This window comes from Prorops nasuta, unplaced genomic scaffold (assembly GCF_024137725.1).
Source record: "Prorops nasuta isolate Cenicafe-Biocafe unplaced genomic scaffold, Cenicafe_Pnas_1.2 PNAS00005, whole genome shotgun sequence".
Lineage (NCBI taxonomy): Eukaryota > Metazoa > Arthropoda > Insecta > Hymenoptera > Bethylidae > Prorops > Prorops nasuta.
The window spans coordinates 7,635,348-7,658,221 of record NW_027116802.1 but is presented as its reverse complement, the minus strand read 5'-3'; the positions used below and the strand labels follow the sequence as shown (position 1 = coordinate 7,658,221).

The 22,874-nt window shown below is 38.4% G+C and overlaps 1 protein-coding gene across 5 annotated transcripts; it reads right to left on the bottom strand.

The window, feature by feature from the left end:
* Window positions 1-4,956: 4,956 nt before the first annotated feature.
* nej (nejire) lies at window positions 4,957-21,278 on the bottom strand. Of its 5 annotated transcripts, none has more exons than XM_066727985.1 (22): window positions 20,249-21,278; window positions 18,557-18,712; window positions 17,114-17,316; window positions 16,654-17,034; window positions 16,283-16,571; window positions 15,892-16,200; window positions 15,288-15,818; window positions 12,971-15,210; window positions 12,731-12,888; window positions 11,702-11,812; window positions 11,478-11,612; window positions 10,913-11,389; window positions 10,649-10,814; window positions 10,271-10,441; window positions 9,935-10,168; window positions 9,626-9,856; window positions 9,427-9,546; window positions 9,022-9,323; window positions 8,459-8,872; window positions 8,049-8,370; window positions 6,712-7,117; window positions 4,957-6,610 (listed from the first exon to the last, which is right to left on the bottom strand). In XM_066727985.1, the coding sequence occupies exons 1-22, from the start codon at window positions 20,328-20,330 to the stop codon at window positions 6,141-6,143; spliced, it is 7,908 nt and encodes a 2,635-aa protein (XP_066584082.1). In that variant the 5' UTR covers window positions 20,331-21,278; the 3' UTR covers window positions 4,957-6,140. The 5 variants fall into 5 exon arrangements, with proteins under 5 accessions (XP_066584082.1, XP_066584084.1, XP_066584085.1 ...); XM_066727987.1 differs by having other exon boundaries at window positions 6,712-7,102; XM_066727988.1 differs by having other exon boundaries at window positions 11,702-11,782.
* Window positions 21,279-22,874: the final 1,596 nt, after the last annotated feature.

Below are 22,874 nucleotides of genomic sequence, written 5' to 3'. Positions count from 1 at the left end.
TGAACTATGCATACAAACAATACATCGAACCGTAACTGTCAAAACCACATTGCAGCTTTACCGTTTACCACGTTCATCTGCCCTTCCACGCACACATCGCTAATTTTACTTCTCGTTCATATAAGCGATATTTCAATAATCTTTCTTTCCCAAGATTCTGAGTGAATTATCATCCTTATCATTGGCCGATGAAACACCTGAGAAAGATGTTTTATTTATTTCTCAAATCGTTAATATAGTTGGAAATAAAATATTTCGAGAATGTTATCAGCTGTTTGTTTAATTTTACCAGGCTCCTTTATCAGTACTTGGTCATTGAACAACTGGAATTTTTGGCTGCAAGAATGATTTTTTAAGGTTAAAAATTTCACACTCTAAGAGTTGAAGCAAAATTGAAACAAATTATGATGATCAATTTTACGGAAAGCTCTACTGTAGAAATACTAGAATCGGAAGTTCCGTTAGCTTTCTCCAATATATATATACACATATTATTGCGTGATTAAAACAGTTTAATTCGCAGTATTTCACAAGGACCCGCATTCGTTCGCAAACAAAGAATAATATTATATTTCCTAAGGAGAAGAAGGATGAACAAATCCGACTTGGCTAACTATCCATATTTTGAATGATTTATTAAATAGCTATTCTATACAGTAATAAACGCAGCGAGTGGTCATAAACCATTCAAAGGAGATGTCATTTAATAAAAATAATGTTACAAAACAAAATTTAAATAACAATCCTATAATACAATAAAAAAGAATATACAAACTAAGATTAAACAAAGAAAATAATTCTCGTAGAAATCTCTAGCTATCCTTTGGTGGGTGATTAATATTATATTTATATTTATGGTATATATATATATGTATATGACAGATGGAATGCTTTGCATCTGAATTAAATCTGTTTTTCTTTTACTTTGTAAATCTTCATTACAAAAAAGAAAATAGAGCGCTGAATGGTTCATTGACAAGTACATTTGTTTATTCGAAGACATGGATTATAGTATAAAATCAAGAACCACACATCTTAACTACAGTGTCCCTTAAAGTTTTAAACCAGAACTGGACGATTTATAATTCCATTCGTTGTACTTGAAAATCTTTTCCTGTCGTTCGCGCGTATGTTCATGTAAGCACACTGGCTCACGTTTAAAAAAATGTTTTTTTCTTGTATAATAATCCATTGTACAATGTCTAATCTACTTTACATATCTGTACATTGAGCGCTTCGTGAAGTGCAACCGTAGAAAAAGTTGCAGGCTTGTTTCCTTTATTTAGAGATCTATGGGGACTTTGAAAACACTTCCCACTATATTTGTTATCTGTTCAATTTATATTGTATGCCAGCGTATCATGAAACTGACGGAGATAAGAAAACGACAAAAATACATAAGACAATGAAATTCTGAACTGATGGAAAATCGTAGAGGTAAAATGATTCTCATTCCCCAAATGCGCCGAGAATAAAAATGCAGGTGAGTAAAATAAATAGTTAAATCGTAATGAATTTGTACAAAATTATTAAATAAAATAAAAACAGCATCTAGAATCGAAATCAAGTTTGATCCACAATTTCCAGTAAGGAACCGAGGTCTCGCTGCGATTGGTTCATTCCCTAACACATTACAGTGTCGTGAAAGGTGTCCGAAACGTTACAACGTCCAGAATTCAAATGATGATACGTAAACTTTATTTCGTCAATTCGCATGTTTTATGTTAGGTATGTATAAATATATACACACATATATTTATATATAACTCTTACGACGCGCTTCACGTTATTACATAACACTGCAATTAAAGAATAGTACTTAACGGCTAAAAGTGGTTCTGACGGTAGGAAGTACACGAAAGAAAGCGAAAAAGAAAAGACAACGAGGCGTCGATCGATCAGTATCCGAAAGCAGATTTTAGTCCCAACAGAGTATCTGTCTTGGGCATTGCGATCTGTCGAATCAGCTAGCGATCGTCAGGCGAGGCTTTTCCTTGGTACATTGAGGGGGCAGTGTGTCTTGAAGTAAGCTCCTAGTTTTCCATTTGTCGCCATGGAAATTGGAGCTGTAAAAAATGAAACAGAAAGGCGAGCATTGTGAGTGTTTTGATGGTCGATTTAGAGTCCTGGACGGATCGTCCCGGATTCGCCTCTACCAGAAACAGGCCAGCGTCGATGCATCCAGGCAGGATGGGTTTTCAAAAATTGCCATTAAAGTTTGACGCTGCGTCTCTCGCTGGCTGTTGGCGGCGAGGACGAATCTCGAGAGTCATCTAAGAATGATTCGCCCCCCATTATCTCCCTGATGCTTTTCGTATATGACTCTCGAATGTTCCTCGGAAACAATTGTGGTGATGATGCAGCGGAACCAGCTAAAAAAAGTATCGAGATTCATCTAGAACGACGAGTTTACACGCGAGGAATATTCGAGCCGTTAAAATTGGTACGACAGAAAAATGATCTACGTTTAAAAGCTACTACAACATTAGGTAGAAAATCTGTAATTTCTCGCTCCATAACGGAGATGTCTCAACAATCTGAGCCACGGCCTCTGATTATCGCAAACTGTACAAACATTAGGAATCTGAAAGTGATAAAATATATATGGAAAAGTATGGCCTTTCGCGTGTGATGACAAATACTTCTATATATATACTACATTTACGTGTAATGCTCGAGAAGAAAAATAAACTCGAATTATTGCAAATTTCTTTTTAATAATAATGTTAACCGTAAGTGGTTGAAACTTGAAAAACATTGATATACATAATTCGCCCTTATCTAGGTATCTATAAATCGTAAAAAGTGCTCGCCTTATGTAGGATACGAGAATGTTGTAAATCTAAACGTAGCTCTTGCAAAGGTTGGCAGTCATAGTTGCTTCTCGTAAAGAACAAAAGTGACCCGGCGATAATAATATTGAGGCGATTAGGAGGAGAGAGGGGTTGGAAGAGATAGAGAGACCAGATCCTTAGTCTATTTAGAGTTTTGATGAAAGGGCATCTATATATTAAATTGTTTAAAAAAATAGTGGAATAAAAAAGCAACTGAGAAGACCAACCGAGGCATGGCCAATCAATTCACTGAGTTTGGATTCTGATGTACATAAAACATAAGTAGCTAAGGATACTCTCTCTCTCTCTTTCTCTCTCTCTCTCATTTTTTTATATACATATATGTATATATAGCTACACATATACATATACATATATATATATATATATATATATATATACATATTTCACTCTACGATCCATCAGTAAACGAAACGAAAAACACTACACGTCTCGGTATTCTGATGTTCCTTGATTTTCAGCATGAAAAATAAATAGAAGGAACGCACTTTTTTCTGTACAATATTTATATGGTGACCATTAATTGGTATTAGGAGAAGGGGAAGAGAGATTTTTTTTGTCGCTTCTCTCAAATTTTCTACGAATTTCCTCTCCTCTCGTGGTCTTTCACGACTTAGATCCTAATTTTTGCTTCCTTTTTCCTTACGTTGATAAATGTTACACTTTCATCTCGCGATACTTAATCGGGTAAGTAAGTCACTATTTACGAAAAGTCAAAATAAAAAGTAATAATCTACATTTAATAATAATAATAATATTGTAATAATAATTATTATACTTTTAATAGCTTTGTTTGTAATATCTTCTAATTAACGAATAATTAACTCATAATGTTATCTCTCATTCGTCGTATAGAACCGCGGCGGTCTACATCGGTGTTCTCGATAATATAAAAAAGAAAACAAGTCGTATAATATATATTTATATATATTTATATATATAAATATATATATATATAAAGCGTTGCATCATTCGCATCTCTCATTACAATAGTAATCCGTCACGAATGCTTCGCGTATCAAAGCTAGAAAATAGAACTTTAAGAAAACGTGCAATTTCGTGTATTTATTTACGCTGTACACTAATTTTAAAGTAAAAGAAGTTTATTAATGCAAGTTCTTTAGCTTTAAAATTGAATTTTGAAGTCGTCAACGTTTTCTTAACTGGTATCGATTATTCTAAACATTATCCAAGCACTGGCACGCGTAGCGTTCGAATGTTTGCCATTTATAAGATTTTTCTACCGCAAGAAGGTACACCACTTTCAGATTTACAACACTGTCCTAGACACAGCCATACTAAGCCAAATACTTTTGGGTTTTATCATTATGATTATTCCTCCTTCACTAGCTAAATCGCTCCCTTCAATCTACTCTCGATTGCCTTTTCCTGCTTTCTCACTTGCGTTCCCCATTGAACCCATCATCTTTTGTTCTGCATTTCAGAGACTTTTTCCTCCAGCTGTACTGATGCAATAAATTCGATTTTGAAATCTGGTTTGTATGCAGTTATTGATATTACTGCTATTCTTACTCTTAGTCACTCTACCTCGATCTCTCTTTTACACACATTCCTGACCAAGAAAAATTCATCTGAAAGGAATGTATATCGCTGTATATACTGCCTGGTAAAACATATCATTAAAAAATCTTTTAAATACTTCGAAAAAAAAAACATAAGTACAATCTACGTTTTTTTGGCCACGAACCTTTTCATCAACTAAAAATTACGTTTCCAAGACTCAAAAGCGAATTCGAAAAGCATCATTGTACTCGCATGTAAGTTATCTTTCGTGTCCCTATTTGTTCAATTCATTAGACGCGTGCATATTTGTTTGTGTGTGTATGTAATTGTGTGGGCAACTGTTTGAAACATGGCGTCGCGCGCAGACGTGTATGAGTTAAAATGTTTTGCATTTGATAAAGGATATCTCTTTTTCTATATCTCTCTTCCTTTCTGTTAATCATTCATTCGCTCTATCTCTCATTCTCTCACTCAATCTCAATCTCTTACTCTCCAAATATTACAATATAGCTATCTTATACTCTTTATAGCAATAATAATAATATTAATAATAATCAATAAATTCATAGTAGGCAGGTAAATTAATAATAATTATTATTATCGTAATAATAGTATAGTATGTACAAAGCGATTTTTGTAATTGAGGGCCCACATTACTACGCTTCATAGCTACAATTTTTTATTTGACTGTACACGTGGTGGAGAACCCTCGAAACAAAAATCATTACTTCCTTTAAAATTAACACGATTTATAAATCCTCCCGCAAATAGCAGCCTGTCTGGTTGTGTAGTTGAAAATTTTTGGTAGCGATATCAGTGATAGTCTCTGCCTCGCCTTGTCAAGGATCCACTATGCTCTTGACGGTTTAATATACCATGCATCAACAGAGCAAAATTCTTTTTATGCATAAAGTTTAATGGCGTTATGCACACACGGCCCTCCAAGCCGTAATTCTTAATAACAAATGACCTTAAGTTAACGTTACTTAACTTCTCCTAGTTTTCTCCTGTCTCTACGTTCCTTACTTATATATATATATATATTTGTATACATATATATATATAAGGTTCTTGGTATATTTCTATATCATCTCCTCTCACTTTCTTTACTAACTTTCTATCCTTTCTTTTCATATTCTTACATAGTTCTCTCCTATATCTTTGCATCTTCTTTGTCACGGTAATAATAATAGTGGTACATAATAACTGCATTATAATCATCACTACGCTAGTAGTATTTGAACTATTAGTTATCAATTAACGTTAAGTATACACAACACATTTGTACGATTTCACTCTCAGCCTGCGCGAGCAGCGAGGAGGAGATAAGAGTGTCAAAAGGGCTGGAAAGGAGGGAAGGAGTTAAGGGATGTGGGCGTCAAGGAAAGGTTTGGGTAAAACTTACAGTTAGTCTCTCTCTCTCTCTCTCTCTCTCTCTCTCTCTCTTGTTTAATGTTCCTTTTCATGGTAGTGGAGAGCGACGATAAGAAAAACAGCCAGATTCGCTCAGCCAGCAACACTATGTAGAAACAACACTGGAGGAAAGTGAGAGCTTGGGAGAAGCTTGAGTAAGCTCGTATGAGGCCTTTTCAGGAATTTTCCGAGAGAGTGGAGCGGTGTTGGTGCGCTAGGAACGAGAGAACGGAGCGCTCTCCTCTCCGTAAGCCGCAGACCTCGCGCGGCGACCGGGTCCATTCGCGTTTGCCCGGGGCTCGTCGCAAAGTCACTTACAATATTATTCATCAAAGTCACTAACAGTCACTACAAGCCTTCGACGAATTTGGAGAGTTGGTCTTGCGGCGTCATCGGCGTAACTTCACTAGAATCTGCTCCGGTTGTCGGTGGCGGTGCCGGCGACGGATGATGCGGCATGGTCGTGGGATGTCCGGACGGTGCGCTGCCGGCTCCGCTAAGTTGTGATAGCATCATCTCGCTGGGACCGGCCAATTCGTGCGCGGGTGAATGAGTCGGTGTCCCGTGAGGAGGATGGTGATGAGGAGACGGAACGGGACCCGATCTGGGAGAAGGAACTGGTTGATTACGTGGCGAAGGAACGGGTCGTGGCGAAGGATTCGGTTGCGGGGATCGGATAGGAGGCGGTGATCGAACCGACTGCATCATCTGCATCCCCGGCGGTCCCATAACGCCCTGTGGTGACGGTACAGGTGGTGGTGTGGGTTTCATGCCTGACTGTCCATAGCCTTGCTCGTTAAATCCTACCCCGCTATAACCTGAACGTTCGATACAGCACCAATAATTAAACAATGCGCCTATCACCTCCCACAATTATGAATACACTTTATTAATTAAAAGTAACTTCTTTCTGACTTACCAAGGAGGGGCGGCCTGATAGGACGTTGCTGATTGTAAGGTGGCGCAGGTGGTTGAGTAAAAGGTTGCTGCTGCTGTTGCTGCTGTTGTTGTTGCTGCTGCTGAGCTTGCTGCTGCAATTGTTGCTGTTGAGCCTGCTGCTGTTGCCTTTGCATAACCAACAATTGCTGTTTGTACCACTGCGATTGCTGCTGCTGAACAGGCTGCTGCTGTTGTTGTTGATTTAACATCGCCTGTATTTGCATCCTGTTTTGCTGCTGCTGATGTTGCTGCTGCTGCTGTTGTTGTTGTTGCTGCTGCTGCTGCGTCATATGCTGCAAACCAGGTTGCTGCTGTGGCTGATTAGGACCTAAGGGGCCACTCACACCCCCACCATGTTGACCCGCTTGTTGCTGAAGATTTAGCGCCTTTTTATGAAAAAGATTGTAAGTTTGTTAAGGGGTATGAACAGTGTAAAAGTTTAAATTTTCGATGTTTTTTGTATATTTTATAAAAAGAAATCGGTTTGATTAATTCATCTAAAACTTTGTACACATCTTTAGTACAGTTGCCAGTATAGATTTTTATTTTTTTTTGTGCAAAGGTTTGTTGAAAATGAAACATCCTTAATTTTGCGTCAGTGGCGTTGACTGCAATTCATGAAAATGGATTTACTAAGGTCAAAAAACGAAAAAATTTCTTAAAGTATATATTATCAGCTGTAGTTGGACGTGGAAGAATTTCAAAATATTGTTTAGAAAAAATAGCAAATATTTGAAAATAAAAATCACAATTTTCACGATTTTTCAATAGAAAATTGTTTATATTAAAAAAATAAAACGGATAAACAATAACAGCTACGTCCAACTGAAAAGGGACAATTTCTCTATAAAATCTATTTGGAATTAAGTAGCTAAGACAAGTACTTTTCTCGTTTTGCTGTCAACGCGGTGAAAAAAAGTTATTTCGAGTAAACGGCGTTTAAAGTTTGAATTTCATGTACGTATACAACGTACTCTTACTTGTATACGGAAGGATTGTTTGTGTTCGCTCATGTTCAAATTTTCGCGAAACTTGAGATATATATTCCTTATTGTATAAATTAATAATTTATGAAAAAAAAAATAATTTTTCGAAAATTTTACACTGTTCATACCCCTTAACCTTTATAAGGCCGAGATTTAAGGTGACATATGGCCCTTGAAAATGGGTTGAAAAAATACTTAATACTATGGATTCATTGCATAGAAAGACCGATTAAAAGTTGAGCCAATATATTGGCTTTCCGGTCCTTTACAGATTAAATCAGTGCTGAGATAAGAGTAGGTAAAATGAATAATTAAGAGTCGGATAGCTCACCCGTTGTTTAATAAAAGCGGCCATCAATGGTGGATTTCTCTTGAGTATTTGGAGTAATTGGCTTTGTTGTTCTGGCGTATGGGGGCCCGTCAATGTTTGCATCAGTTGGCTCAATTGTTTTTGCATGTTACTCTGAACTTGAGGACCAACCTGACCGCCTACTTGAGCACCTATAACACCTGGTTGTCTTGGCATTTGCCCACTCATTCCCATTCCAGGCTGAGCTTGATGTTGCTGCTGCTGTTGTTGCTGCATCAGCTGTTGCGGAGTTTGTTGCCTTATACCGGCACCTTGTTGCATTACTGCATTTGGCTGGTACCTACTGCTTCGACCATATTAATGAATAAAGAATATCGCAAAATAAAAAGAGAAGCATACTAGTAAATTTCTTTTAAAACCACGATATTTACCTGGCCGTCCATTGGTCCATGGGTATAAGATGTGTTCCAGCTGGATTAGACATTTGAACAGGCATAGGCCTTTGCATTGGCGGAGGTGGCATTACTCCTCCCGCTTGGCCACCCACACCAACTCCAACTCCTACAGCTCCACCAGGAGCTACTTTACCATATCCAACGTGTGGCGCTTGTTGTCTAGCAGCCTCTTCTTGCACTTGTTTTACAACTTGTAGTACATGAGGCGATGGCGTTTGAGTACCAGGTTTTAAGCCAATTCCAGGTTGATGGGTCGATGGCAGATTTGTTGGACTAACCCCAGGTTTCATGGCTACTCCGGCTGTTATAGCAGTATTAGATGTTTGTTGACCGGCCTGCATTGCTCCAACCGGACCCGTTGGTCTAGTATTCATCACAGCCATCCTTCTCCTAATTTATTAAAACATTAGAAAAAACAATGAGATGCATATAAAAAAGGTAAAATATTATAATAGTATCTAATGAAAATAATAAAATAATAACAACGAAGAAGCATTTATTCATGTTTCCGTAAACTTTGTTATGCCTTCTTTATTTACCTAAGCAGTTGCGCTTGTTGTAGTCGTTGCTGAAGCTGCTGCTGCTTATATTTGTGCTTAATATTGGAACAGAATGGCACAAGACACTTGGTTTCTTGGCAGTGTTTCGCATGATAGAAGCACAATGCAATAAGTTGTTTACAAATAGGACAGACACCATTCGTTTTTCTTTTGCAAACTTTCGTGTGCTGCACCACTCGTTTCATCTTCTGACAGCTTGGCAATCGACAATTTGCATCTCTGCATTGACATGCGTGGACCAACGACTGAATGCACCTTTGTATCGATAATTTTCTTGCCTCCTATTAAAATGATATATTTATACATAAGAAAACAGGTAAAATGCAAGGAAATACGATGATATTTCCTTTTTTTATACAAGAAAAAAATTATTTTAGTTTTTACCTGTGGATTTGCTTGTTTGGCATCGGCCGGCGATGACCCATCATCCAAATCTAGACCAAGTCTCTCCATGGCATGTTCATGGCCGTCCTTCTCCTTACAACTGATACAAAGATCAAAGTCCTGCAACAAAAATTATGTTTAATACAGCATGTTTCTCACATAAAGAATAAGAATAGAGAGAAATATTAAATATGCTTACATCACACACTGTGCAATGATATCTAGTTTCAACTTGACTCTTGCAATTATTACACGTGTATACAAATTTGTCGTGCCCTTGATTGTGCAATTCGTACAGCATAGACATAGAGCTAAACTTTGCTCTCCTCAACGATGAAAACTCGTAATGCTTTTCTCTTGCCATTGTCAAGAAAGCATCACGCCCATCCATGAGTTCGCAATTTATAGCTGGATCCGGATCTTGTATCGGCTGCAACGGTTTATTTAAAATTAGCACATTGTTTATTATACTTATTAAGTTTAATTAAAAAACGCAAAAAACATTTACCGCCAAGCTAGCTGCACTTTGAGCGCTGTGAAGCCTAATAACGAAGAAAACTTCTTTATGCTTTTCCATGGTAATGAAAATTTTAGCGGACAGATCATTTCCAGTTTGAGATGTATTGGACTTTTTACTATTTTTTCGCTGATTAGCCTTTGATTTGTTGGACTTTTTCGCTTTCTTTTGGCCTTTCTTTTTACCATCTGGACCAGTTTCGTAATCCTCCGATAATGAAAAAATCTGGAAATAAATTATTTCGTCGTATTCTCTCATTTAATTAAAAAAATTTGTAATTAAAAAGATAAACTACAAAAGAAACACTACTAAAGAAAAATTACGTACAGCATTGGCTGCTGCAGCCTCGGCAGCTTCGGCTTGTTTTCTTTTCTCCTCTTCTTCCTCGTCAAGCTCTTTTATGCTTCCTTCTAATACATTAGGCCAAAAATCACCCTCAAAGTATGGCAAATCAGCGGCTGATGATAATTTATCTTCCATGGCTTGTTTCAAAATATCCTAAACAAAAATTGTTTTTTTTTAACCTAGTTTCTCAACTTCCTTAGATTTGTTTATTGCCTAGTAGTAAATAACCTCAAATAAAATAATTATTAGAAGTCGTAAATCTTTCAGGCTTTTTATTTTAAGTCTCTACTGACTCTTGGGAAGAATTTTACATTCCTAAGGAACACAAGAGACTAAAATAGAATCTTTAACGATGCTAACCTTGTAATCGAGAACGATTCGTTCTACCATTCCTTTATCTAGCATTTTCTTGTACCAATCTTGCAATCTTTTGGGTTTTGGGATTTTTTGTTGTTGTGGGTGGCAGTGGAAAATATAATCATCTCCTTCAGAAGGCGGGCAAGCCCATATATGAGCCATTGTATATCTATAATTTCGGTTTTAAAGGATATTAAACATGCGATTACAGAAACATATTATAATAATGATAATTATATAATAAAGTGAGTATGTGAATAATCTTACCCAAGTTGTTTCGCATAGTCCAAATACCCAAGTAGAATCTCATGATAAACAGCTGTTCGAAATTGTCTAGGCCGAAAGAAATGTACGGAGTCCAAGTACGCGATATACACTCGCCTCGTATTGGGTGCTGCGCATTCACTACCGTATTCTTGCACGTGCATACCGAAAAAACAAACATCCGTACCATCAACTTCCTCAAATGCAAATAGCGCTTTCGCCCGATACGGAAATTCACCAGGCATTTCGCCAGAGTCCACGAATCTACTCCTCATTCCTGGTTTCACCTCTACCACTTTATCACTGGAAGCAACTACCCTAATGGCCACTTCGCCTGCCCCGGCTTCCTTCTTCTTTAAGAAATTATTCACACGAGTCTCAATGTACGTTCCTAATTTGGTCACTGGCAATCGTTTGGCATTAAATTTATTTTCTTTTCGCTTTTGTCCCTTCTTCTTCAGGCAGTTATCACAAGTAAATCTTTAAAATAAAAAATGTATCATTGTTAGTATTGATATTCTGCATATATTATTTTGTTTTTTTTATATAAGAAAATTGCTTTAATTACCCTGTTGGCCAAACAGCTTCCAAATGTAGTACGCAAATTTGATGAACCTTCCTCTTACAATCGGTACACACAACGAAAGGCTCCAACTCCAAATGATCATTCTTCATCTCTTGAAACTGTTCCTTTTTGATCGTCCTGTATAGAAATGAATTAAAAACATAATTTTTGTATAATAATGAGAAAATGCAATAATAATAAAATAAGTATTTTTAATAAAAACTTACGTTTGGGGTTGCGAAGGGTCGTCTCCTAACGTCACTGTGTCACCAGGAATGTCCTTGAAACATTTCTGACAGAAGGTGTATCTGTCGGAAACAAGACCATATGCCTTTATACTATTGTTCCAATAGTAAGCAGATCCAATTTTCAATTCGTCAAGATCATGCGTGCGTCATACACGTATAAAGGCGAATTTTTCACGTCCCAACAGATCAGTCCAAATTTCGAGAATTCCAATTTTGATAGTAATTATTTTTTTTATCATCACAATTTATACATGCAGTAAATTATTTTGCCAATTAATAGTTTTTTGATCGATGATTTTGTTTCATTCCAAAAATGGTTTCGTCAATTGGATATTTTTCATTCGGGCATTTAATAACACGATCATTTTTAATCAGCGAGTTCCAATTTCGATTGTCCAATAATCCAGGGATCAATTTTCAGTGTCGGTAGAGTTGGGAAGAAGCAAGGGTCGCGGGCAACACAAGAAGCAAGCAGCAAACAAGGATTTGTGTGCGCGTGCGCAACCCATGAAGGTAACATACAAAGAAGAGAATAGTGCCATTGTTAGACACGGGATATCATAAACATAATCTACGATAATTGCATATACTCAAGAGCAATAACATCGATTTTCAATCGGCACAACCCAGAACCCAATGCTAGTGTGATGAAACATGGTTAGAACAACTATAATTCTTTACCGAAGCATCAAAGCAATTGAGTTAAGATTTTTTTGCGAGAAAAAAAATTATTACGACCCCTGAAGTATATGCAGAATTTACCGAAAGTGCAATGTGAATCAGATCGTTCTTACACTTATCTAAATAACTAGAGTCTTTCTAAAAGATTCGATTGGGCGTTATTTAGCGTTAATCTATCGATTTAATGAAATACATTAAAACGAAAGAAAGCACGTTCATGGTGAAAAGTGCCATGTGAACAAAAATTTTTAACATGTTTTCGCATGCCCTTTATCGTGAAATCTTTACACTAGTTAATCATTATATTGCCTTATAAACGATACATACCTGTTTTGATAAGAATAATATTTGGCATCCCTTGGAATTGTGCAGAGCTGTGTTCCATAACAACACAGTACTTGAGGGTTAAACGTATATTTTCTTCCACAACAGTATCCCAAAGCTTGCATCACAGGATCTATCTCTTGTTCAAATACTTCCGAAAGCTACAAAATGTTTTAAACATTTAAACCATATTCTTTTTGTTAAATAATAATACATTTTAATAAAATAAAACATGTGAATTACCTTAGTACAGCTCCTATATACTTTGGAATGTTTTTTATTATAAAGCCAAGCATTGTCAAACATGACCCAAAGATCATCAATATATTCCCAGGGATCGCTATACTGGCTCGTATCCAATTTTCTTCTTATCGTTGATAAGTCCATCGGTTTTTTAATGATTTTAAAATAATCCGGAATCCCTAGAGCTTCAGGATCTACCGGCTGTCTGAAGGGAATCGATTCTGGATCCAAACGATAAAGCTTCTCTAACGTTGGCATGAGAGCTTTTCGCAGCTCATCGGGTTTAAACAGGCAGACTCGTTTCTTCATAGATCCACCAGGGGTAAGGGGTTCAGGAACCAAAGGTTTGATATCGGTGGCTGATGTGTCCTGATTTGACATTGGCGTTGCTGGCTCTTCCTTGATAGATGGTTCATCCCTGACCATCCCTTCGCCAGAGCCTTCCTCCATAGGTTCAGTCTTGATTTCAGTTTTCATAGTGCCATCGTTGTTTATGTTCTTACCACCATCCATTCTATGATTTTCTCCGTCCTCCTCCTTGATTTCCATCCTTATTACCTCGTCCTTAACAGTATCTAGCTTTCCTTTATTGTTATTCATAGGGGGACTAGGAGAATTATCACGATCAAGAGCAGCCGTGATGGCAGCCATCTGAGAGGACATCGACGATGAGCTTCTAGGTGCGTTCAGGGCTGCTCTTTCCTGTTGAGTCATTCCTTTCCCATGTCCGGCGGGCGACGGCGTCGTACCAGGATGCGGTGGTGTTTGATTGGAGGAAGATGCGGCTTGATTCGGGGTCATCAATGAAGGAACTAGTGGAGTATTCGGCGTGGAAGTCGTGGACTGAGGTCCATTTGCTGTAGTGGGCGGTACAGGACTGAGTCCGCTTGACGTTGAAGGAGGTATCGTTTGCGGCGTTGACGTAGCGATTCCATTGTCGTTAGGAGTCGATGAGGCTGATAAAGGCCGACTGTTAGGGAATTGTTGGTTTTGCTGTTGATTACTCGACTGCTGTGGCTGCTGCTGTTGTTGGAGCCCACTAAATGGCGATGGGGCCTGAGGCATAGTAGAAGCTACAGTACTAGGATTCGCAGTACTTGCTGGCTGCTGTCCACCGGGCGCCTGTTGCTGAGATTGTTGTTGTTGTTGCTGATGTTGAGCAGCTTGCGCCTGAGCTTGTGCTAATCGAACCTTCATAATATCAGAAAACTGATGTTGGTTTTGTACAGGAGAGCTGTTTGGTAGAACAGCGGTACCGTTTGAAGTTGGGAATTGACTAGTTGTGACGGATGCGGTAGTTGTCGTAAGGTTAGCTTGGGATAATTGTGATTGGCCAAATGGACTTAAGCCAGGGTTGGGTGCCATATTAGGATTGGACGTTGCTTGGCCATTGGGACTTGGTCCTGGTGGTCCGACCAGAATCCCTTGCTGCTGTTGTTGTTGCTGCTGCTGTTGCTGGGCTGCTTGTTGTGCTTGCTGTTGAGGGAATTGCATTCTGTTATGTTGAATGCCCATTCCAGGCAGTGTTCCAAGTTGTCCCATACTCGGCGAGTGACTTCTTAAATTAGAAGGAACAGTTCCTGCTGATCTTGGTGGTGGGACAGCACCGACCACTGGTGGAGCACAAGGCCTTGAACTAGGACCAGCTGCGCCAGAAGGCTGAGGTTGCTGCTGTTGCTGAGCTTGCAGTTGTTGTTCTTTCCGCTTTTGTCTTTTCTCTTCCAATTCTTTTTGTATTTTATAAATTTTCTCGGCTAATAGGTGATAATATTCCGATCGTGAATTCGCCATTTCGTACATGTCCCCTTCAACTTTCCTCGCGTAAGATACCAGATTGAACAATCGCCTATCAAGCATAGTTTCTGGATTTGGTGTTGGAAATATCGCTTGTACCAATTTATGAACCAGGTGATTCCTAAGATCGGGAGTAACCGACTGGTGCCATTCTTTCGTTCCTTGAACCGGGCTTGCCGTCACTTGTCCAGGCTGAAGACCAGCTGGAAGTTGTAGATTGGATAATCTATTTTCCGCTAGTACACCTGGTTGCCCTGAATCATTTAATCCAAACAATTGCTGTACGTTCGCCGCAGCAGCCGCAGCCGCTGCAGCTGTAGGTCCCGTTGCCGGTGTAGGTTGTGTGCTCGCCGTGCCGAATGTGCTTGGGTCAGAATTTAATGGAAGTGATACGTTTGGCGCTACCACTTGTTGACCAGTACCAACAACCGGCTGCCCTGATGCTGCTGTTGGATATAAAATAATATTACTTACTTAAAAAAATATACACAAAATATATAACAAAAAGAGAAACTCGAATTACCTTGTGCTTGCGGTTGGGTTAATCTTACATTGCCCATTGCACCTGGTGGTCCTTGCACACCCGGTGTTGGCAATCTAACGCCTCGGCCAACGCCTTGTCCGGGGAGTAAACCAGGCGTAGTGGTAGGGCATTGTATGCCTAAACCATCGTAAGCTCTTCGCACTTCCGATGGGCTCGGGTTAGGTTGACTATTTGGCTGTATCGTAGATGCTCCAAGAGAGTTGGCCGTTCTAGTCCTATCTGCTTGCTTGAGGGGCAGACAAACAGGACAATCACTTTTGTTACAATGCTTCCAGTGACTAATAATTTGTCTTGACGAGCTGCAATGTAGTACTGTACAATTCCTGCCAGATTGGCAAGTGGTCATATGAATCAGTACGTTTTTCATCGTTCTGCAATGTGGTCGAGTGCACATTTCGCCGTTTGCTGTTTGACTTTCTCGCGTTTGACATCTATGGGCATGTAGAAGAAGAACTAATTGCTGTTGGATTAATTTTCTCTTTTCCGGATCTGCGGTAGATGTAGTACCACCTGAAAATCGGAAGCAATTTAATTTTGACAGTACTGTGAATATATAAATTATTTTTTTTTTTAAGATACCAACCTGTTGGAGCACCAGTGGCTGTCATTTGACCTTGTGTGGCTTGCTGTGGTCCCGGTTGTCCTCCACTGGGTGCACCAGATTGCGGTTGAGCAGGACTTGGAGCAGGTGGCTGAGCCTGTTGAGCCATACCACCTTCTTGACCTCCAGCTACATTTGTAGTACCAATAGCACCACCGGGTCCACAAAATCTACCGGCTTGCATAGCTGCCGTCATATTTGTTCCTACGCCTCTTGCCTGTGGCGCTACTACGCCAACAGGGTTATTGCTACAAACTGCAACACCTTGGCTTGGTCCATTCCCTGCAGATCCTAACAGAGTATTTTTTATTTGTTTTTCAAGTTTTTAAAGAAGAAATAGTAATGTGTTTTTAATCAAATATAATAAACGTACCATATCCATAAGGGCTGGAAGCACCAATCTGGCTCATATTAGGCATATTAGCCATGTTGGGTGGTGCTTGCATTCTTGGACCACCCGGAACAGATCCGACAATACCAACAGGATGAACTTGCTGATGCGGACTTTGACCTCTCGTAGGACCAACCATATGAGCTTGTTGTTGTTGCTGCATTGCCACAGCTCGGGTATTCATCATACCAGGACCTGTCTGCATTTGAGCTACACCGTGTGGACCACTAGGATGATGAATTCCTTGTGCGTTTGAGCCCATCATAGTAACCTTAAAAAACATTTATTCAGATTTTTTATAACCAATCCAAATAAAATTAATCAAGAAAAACTAGAATTGCAAAATTACTCACAGTATTTAACGATTGTTTATTGAAGCTATTTGCTACAATCATACTTCCACCTGCCATTCCTCCTCCTATATTATTATTTCCTGTTGCACTGCTTGTCATAACCAGACCAGAATTCATACCACCTGGCATAGACATAATTGGGTTACTTCCAGCCATACTCATAGAGGATTGAAGACCTCCCATGGAATTTGCAATAGACATTTGATTGTTTGCTAAGGAGCTGGCTATACTACTAGGCAAACTCCCCAGACTAACAACCATTTGAGGATCAACTACTCCTTTGGAGACAGAAACATTAGGAGGGGATTGCATATTTGGACTCTTGCTACCCAAGGTTCCAGCGGACATTGCTAATGAATTGGTCACTAGTCCTTTATTGCCCTGTAAAAATGAATTATTTTAATTTTTCCAATTCTTTTACCTATACCTTTCGGACAATAATTCTTTCCTCTAATTTTACCTGCTGTTGCACATGATGAGATAACTGTTGCTGTTGTACATGTTGACGTAATTCTGACTCAAGCGCTCCATTTTGTTGTCCAGGACCTGGCCCTGTTGCAGGTGGTTTAGCACTTTCAGTTACCGACCCCCAGGAACCCGATGACAGTAAATCATCCGGAAGATCATTTTCAAGATCAAACATATCTGTGTGGGTTATGTAATCTAAGGAACAAATTGTTTATTTTTATTAATTAAGTTATATTTTAGCTAAAAGAGATATTCTTTTATGATTAAAATTCGTTTTTATACAAATTGGGCATATAAATTTTTCTATATAAGCTGATTATTTTATATTTAAAATTTTATAGGTTTATCAATTTAACCATAGAGACCAAATAACCATTAGCGATCTTATAAAGTTTAGATTAAATCCCACCGTCACCATAGCCTTTATCCAGAGCAAATTCATTACAGAATTTCATAAATACTGTATAATACACTATACATAAAATGTAATTAATATTAAAGAATAAATATACTATTTTATATTTTTTCATATATAGTATTCCTATAAAGACAAAATATTCATATAAAACTTTTATATCAACCTTTCTATTCCATAAATGTTAAATATTTGATTAGGGGTCAAAAATATAAAAGTAAAAAAGAATTAATAAAGATTTATGGACAAAAAGAAACTAAAATTTTTAAAATGTACTACTACATATAGATCATCAAAAAATTAATATTTAAGAAAAAATAAGACATGAGACATACACTGCATGAGCATAACTTAAGGGATATTACACTACAGCAGAATAACAACTTTCTCACAATAAATCGTGCCAAACTACAGAAGCAGCAAAGCTACTAATGGTAAATTTTTATAGTACAGAAACATGCGGAGAGGTCATAATCAGTTTAAAGAACATCTATTACAAGCAATAGTTCTGAAACTGCATCTGTCTACAACGCTCTTTTGATGTAAAGTAATGAAAAATATAATTTTGAAATATTTCACAAGCTCCATCAGCTTTTACCTATATTAACCCACCTTTCAATATGATTCTTCATACAGTTTGTGTATGTCTTTAAAGAATTTTGTCATTTGTCATAAAGCTTAGAAGCTCTGCGCATGTGTGTCACATGTCTATATGTATGTATTAATTGTTTATAATATTTTGTATATGAAAACTATACCAAAGAAATTATTTTATCAGTCATTAAATGTACTGATGGAATAAAAATAATAAATATTCAATTCTCTTTTCCTTTTAACTTGAACCTAAGAAACTAAAATTTAATATACCAATCAAATTTTAAGACCCAGAAGAGTATACAAATTTTGACTGAATCCGTATTATAACAATTGTGAATAAGATGGTCAGATAGATGGACAAAATTTTACATGTGCTTGGCTTTATGTTTTGAACTTTTTCACTTGGTTTGTAACAATATTTACTTCTTTTCTGGATGGTATGGTTGTTCCAATGTGGCTGTAGCTGATGCTGTTGCAGATGTAGTTGCTGTGGTGGGCCCTGCATTTGTTGCATGTTACCACTGCCACCTCCCCCGTAGTTTGTATAAGCATGGTGCATCATTAGAGGCGCCATACCCACTACATATATCATAGTTTTTAATTTCAAACTGTGGAAGAATTTCCTATACGGTTGTTGAATTAGAATACCAAAGTAGCAGAAACCAATAGCATAAATTTGTAATTAGAAATAGAGCAGATATACATAAAAGCATTAATTAAAAAGTATGTGTAAAATGTCTCTTTAGCACTGTGTAGAAAGAGGACAATTTTTTAAGCTGTTTCTGCAACCTCGTTATAATTGTCTCATTCATCATCTTGCGTATAATTTTTATAATTTTAATCTCTGGTTGAATGCCATGATTATCGACAGGAGAAATTGTTATAGTAATAAAATAGTTTTTAATATAAAGTAAGACTTGATTAGAGCATAGTACATGCTAGCAAGACATTCTTAATTGTATTGTAATAGTCATGCCTCTAACATGCATCATAAAGATCTAAAACTAAAGAATATAAGTAAAGGATTACCAGGAGTATGACATGTTCCATGTTCGATTAACCTTTCATTGATAAAACTAGCATGCAAAGTGAAGCTTGTAGTTGCAAAAGAAGGTAAAAACAAATTTTCAGGAAATACACAGTGTATATGTATAGAAGTGTAAAAAACGTACATAACCTCTGAGCAAAATTAGTATTCTAAACAATAATACAGCTAATATTTATATAAGTTACATTCATGCAACAAAAATTCATTTTTGTTCACTATAGAAAATTAAGTAAATGACAAACATGTAATACGTAAAAAGAGGACATGGTAAAACTAAATTAAAATTTCACAGAAAAAGAAAAGAATTTGATAAACCAAAAAAGTAAAACAAAGAATTCTTATGGATTAATAAATTTTATATGTATAGTAAAAAAATGAATGACTAATTATCAAACTCCATGAAATAGGTGAAAGTAAACTATTAAGCCAAATCAAAGGAAACGTAAGATTATGGAGAAATAGGAATTTTCTATGATTTTATTCCTAAAAAATATCTTAGGTTAGTTCAAAGATAAGATAGATTGTCAGATTGCAGTTTCTCTTAAAAGCTCAAAAATTGTTGGAATCTTAGAAAATGTCAAATTAGCTTAATGTAAATCCCTATGAACATCAACAATTATGGATATATGACAAATCAAACAGCATGGAAATATAGCTGTTGAAACGTCATTTTGAATGAAGTATCATAAGATGGTCCAGTGAACCAAGCAGGGAGAAGAGAACGTTTCGTAAGTCCAATTCGCGAGAAAATAATTTTGCTCAAAGGTTGATAATCGCGCGTCAATACGGTGACACAACGCGGCATTAACGACAGACTTTTGTCAGGTGCGAGGGAAAATTTAGGAGCGTGCAGGGATTCGGAAGAACTCCTGGTGATCGGTATAGTAAGGTTAGTATTTTGGAAAAATAGGATGAAACTAGGTGTGGATGTTCAAGGTGCTGAGCGAAAGAAAAAGAGAACGAAAACGATAGAATGAGAGAGAGAAAGAGAGAGAGAGAGAGAGAGAGAGAGAGAGAGAGAGCGTGGGCTACGAAGGGGGAAATGGTCGAAAGGAAGAATGGCTTACCTGAGGAGTCGGATGGTCCTTGGAAAGGGTCCCCGAGTTTCGGCCGCTTGTTCGGCGGGCCATCCACCAGGTGGTCAGCCATGGCTGATTTCGCTAAATCCTCACGGTGTCAGGCTTAACTCAAAGCAACTACACGGACTCCTGGTTGACGTGTCCAGGTCACGGCACGACACACCAACTGGCGAAACGAGATGATTCGCACTACGCCACTGGAACACCAGCACCTACTCCTGGAGAGATCAAGGAGCTCCAGGGATAGCGGCTTGCATGATTACGACGACGAGGACAAGAACAATAACAAGTAGAATCGCGGCGCGTGGAGCGTCCTCGAGCACGCTTCGGTGGAGGGTCAACCATTGGGCATCGTCGGGGTACGTCGAACCCCCGAAGCCCAGCACAGCGACTTTTCTTCCCCCGAGGAAACGCTGCTCTCTCAAGAGAGCGAGAGTGTATGTGTGTGTGTATGAGTGTAAAGAGAGAGAGGCGGCACTCGCGCGGCTTCCTGCCAAGTTCACTTCTTAAAAAAAACACTCGTTAAGAAACACTTCTCTTCTCTCTCTCTTCTCTTTTCGTAGGTAATCAGTCAGGTATCAGAGATAGAGAGAGAGAGAGAGAGAGAGAGACGATCCCAATGATCCGATGGAGCGATCCGCGCCGATCTGCTTACTCGAGTCAAGTGAAACTGAGCGAGAGAATAGCTAGTGTGTATAAAGTGGCTGCGCGCACGGCGCTAGCTCGCGGCGACGATATCGAGGGCCGCTGCCGCTGGCACCATCTTCCTCTCCTCTTCACGCCTCTTCTTGCCTTGCCTTGCCCGCCTTGCCACTGCGACGCGCGAACCTTCACCGCGGACGCACTCCGCTTTCCCCGCACATTCAAGGCAATCACGGGCGCCAGGAGGTCAGAACGATCGAACGAATCGGCTCCGGGGCGGCCACCGCGCGCCACAGAAATTCGCCAAAGCGATCGCGAGGCTTCCGCACCACACGAGTATCGGCTCACGTAAAATGGCGGCTGCTGTTGACCAGAGTTTTTCTACGCTTGTCAGAAAATGTCCGACTGGCTCGCCACTATCGCCGTCGACCGAGATCCCTCTTCTCATTGGGTACCAAAGTCACGTGACCGTCTTCGGCTTTCCCATTGGTCAGACTCCACTACCCACTAGCCTTATCCTCCTTCCCCTTACCCTTAGCCTTTCGCCACTGTCTAATCTCACGCCGCCGGTTTTATAGACTTCTTTTCTCTCTACAACCATTTTATACACATACTCTTTACGTTTCTCCTTGCTTCTTCATAGCTACTTTTTATCTTATTCTATTTTCTTTCACTATACAACTATTGGTTCACCTTTATATTTTATATCACGTTGCGTTCTTATCTTCAATGATTCGAAAACTACTTTTTAACTTTTTTCATATTTATTTCTTTCCTTTTTATTCATCTTTATGGCAATTCGCCTTTTCTCCTTTCTACTTCGTTCTCTTATCCATAATAAAGATATCTAACTAACTCTCAATTTTACCAATCGCTTTGCGTCCTCACTTTGCTATATCCATTGTCATCCGGATCAGCTGGTAAACTGTAGCTGTATGAACTCGCATTTCACGATCTCTGTACTTGTGATATATGCAGTGTTTTCTTAACTTAAAACAATTTTCCAGTGCATTCGAAGTGACGAAAAATTGTTTTCTCTTTCTAATTCGAAAATTGAGCTGTTTGCAGGTTAGAAATGTAACAATGTTTGTAACATTTGTCGAGGTTAGGTAATTGATAGAAATATATTTGTTAGTTTTATTCAATTATTCCAACGAAACGTTTCTGATTTGCTCTATTCCATAATTTTCTACTAAGTATAAAAAGAAAATTGATAAAACAAAGTATGGAATACAGAAGGTTAGTTAATTTGATACTCAAGCATTTTACATTTGCTCGTGTCAAAAAGTGAGGGAGATGGAAATTTTGTGGTCAACGCCAAGGTTCTGACAAAACAAAGGATCATAATCAGTTTGGTTATATTGTACATTTTTTCCTATTGATGGTAAATTGTAGAATTATCGATCAGGCGTCATATTAACCCAGCTATGGTGTTTTTTCTATACATTTGACGTTTACTTTCGAACATACGGAGATTCTTTTCCGGATACTAGTAAGTAAAATTTCATGGAAAAGAATAATTGTTTTTTATTAAGTTGTCTAAAGAATACGCGTTTTACGTTTCGTTAACTAAAATGTCGAAGAAGTAAACGTAGGGACAGAATTTCTGGATCGAAAAGTTAAAGAACAGTTAAAGAATAGCAAGAGCATAAGTATTAAGAGAGATTCAGTGGGAGCTGCGCAGAACTGCAGATTTCTTGTTGGAAGTTTGTGAAGAGGCGCGAACGGCACGCGACTCGACGCACGCAGAAGCACATATACATTACCATTGTGCGTGAACTTTTTATTCACTCTCTCTCTCTCTTTCTCTCCCTCTTTTCTCCTTTTACCAACGAGACAGTATCAGACGCGATTTACGGAAGGGGGATCGAGGAGAAGGGATATACTGTATGTATGTGCAGTAAAGCATTAGGAGGAGGGATATCGTAAATGGAACGGGAATTATTAGATGGCGGCGTCGCAGCAGACACTT

Bases quoted from the DNA above. Each gene is read 5' to 3' on its own strand.
- nej (XM_066727985.1), bottom strand. From the start codon at position 20,330: ATGGCTGACCACCTGGTGGATGGCCCGCCGAACAAGCGGCCGAAACTC. The intron at 11,390-11,477 runs GTAATTAAAGCA...TTTATTTTAAAG, and splicing joins GAAGCTGTTTGGCCAACAGG to ATTTACTTGTGATAACTGCC. The intron at 8,371-8,458 runs GTAAATATCGTG...TGGTCGAAGCAG, and splicing joins ATGGACCAATGGACGGCCAG to TAGGTACCAGCCAAATGCAG.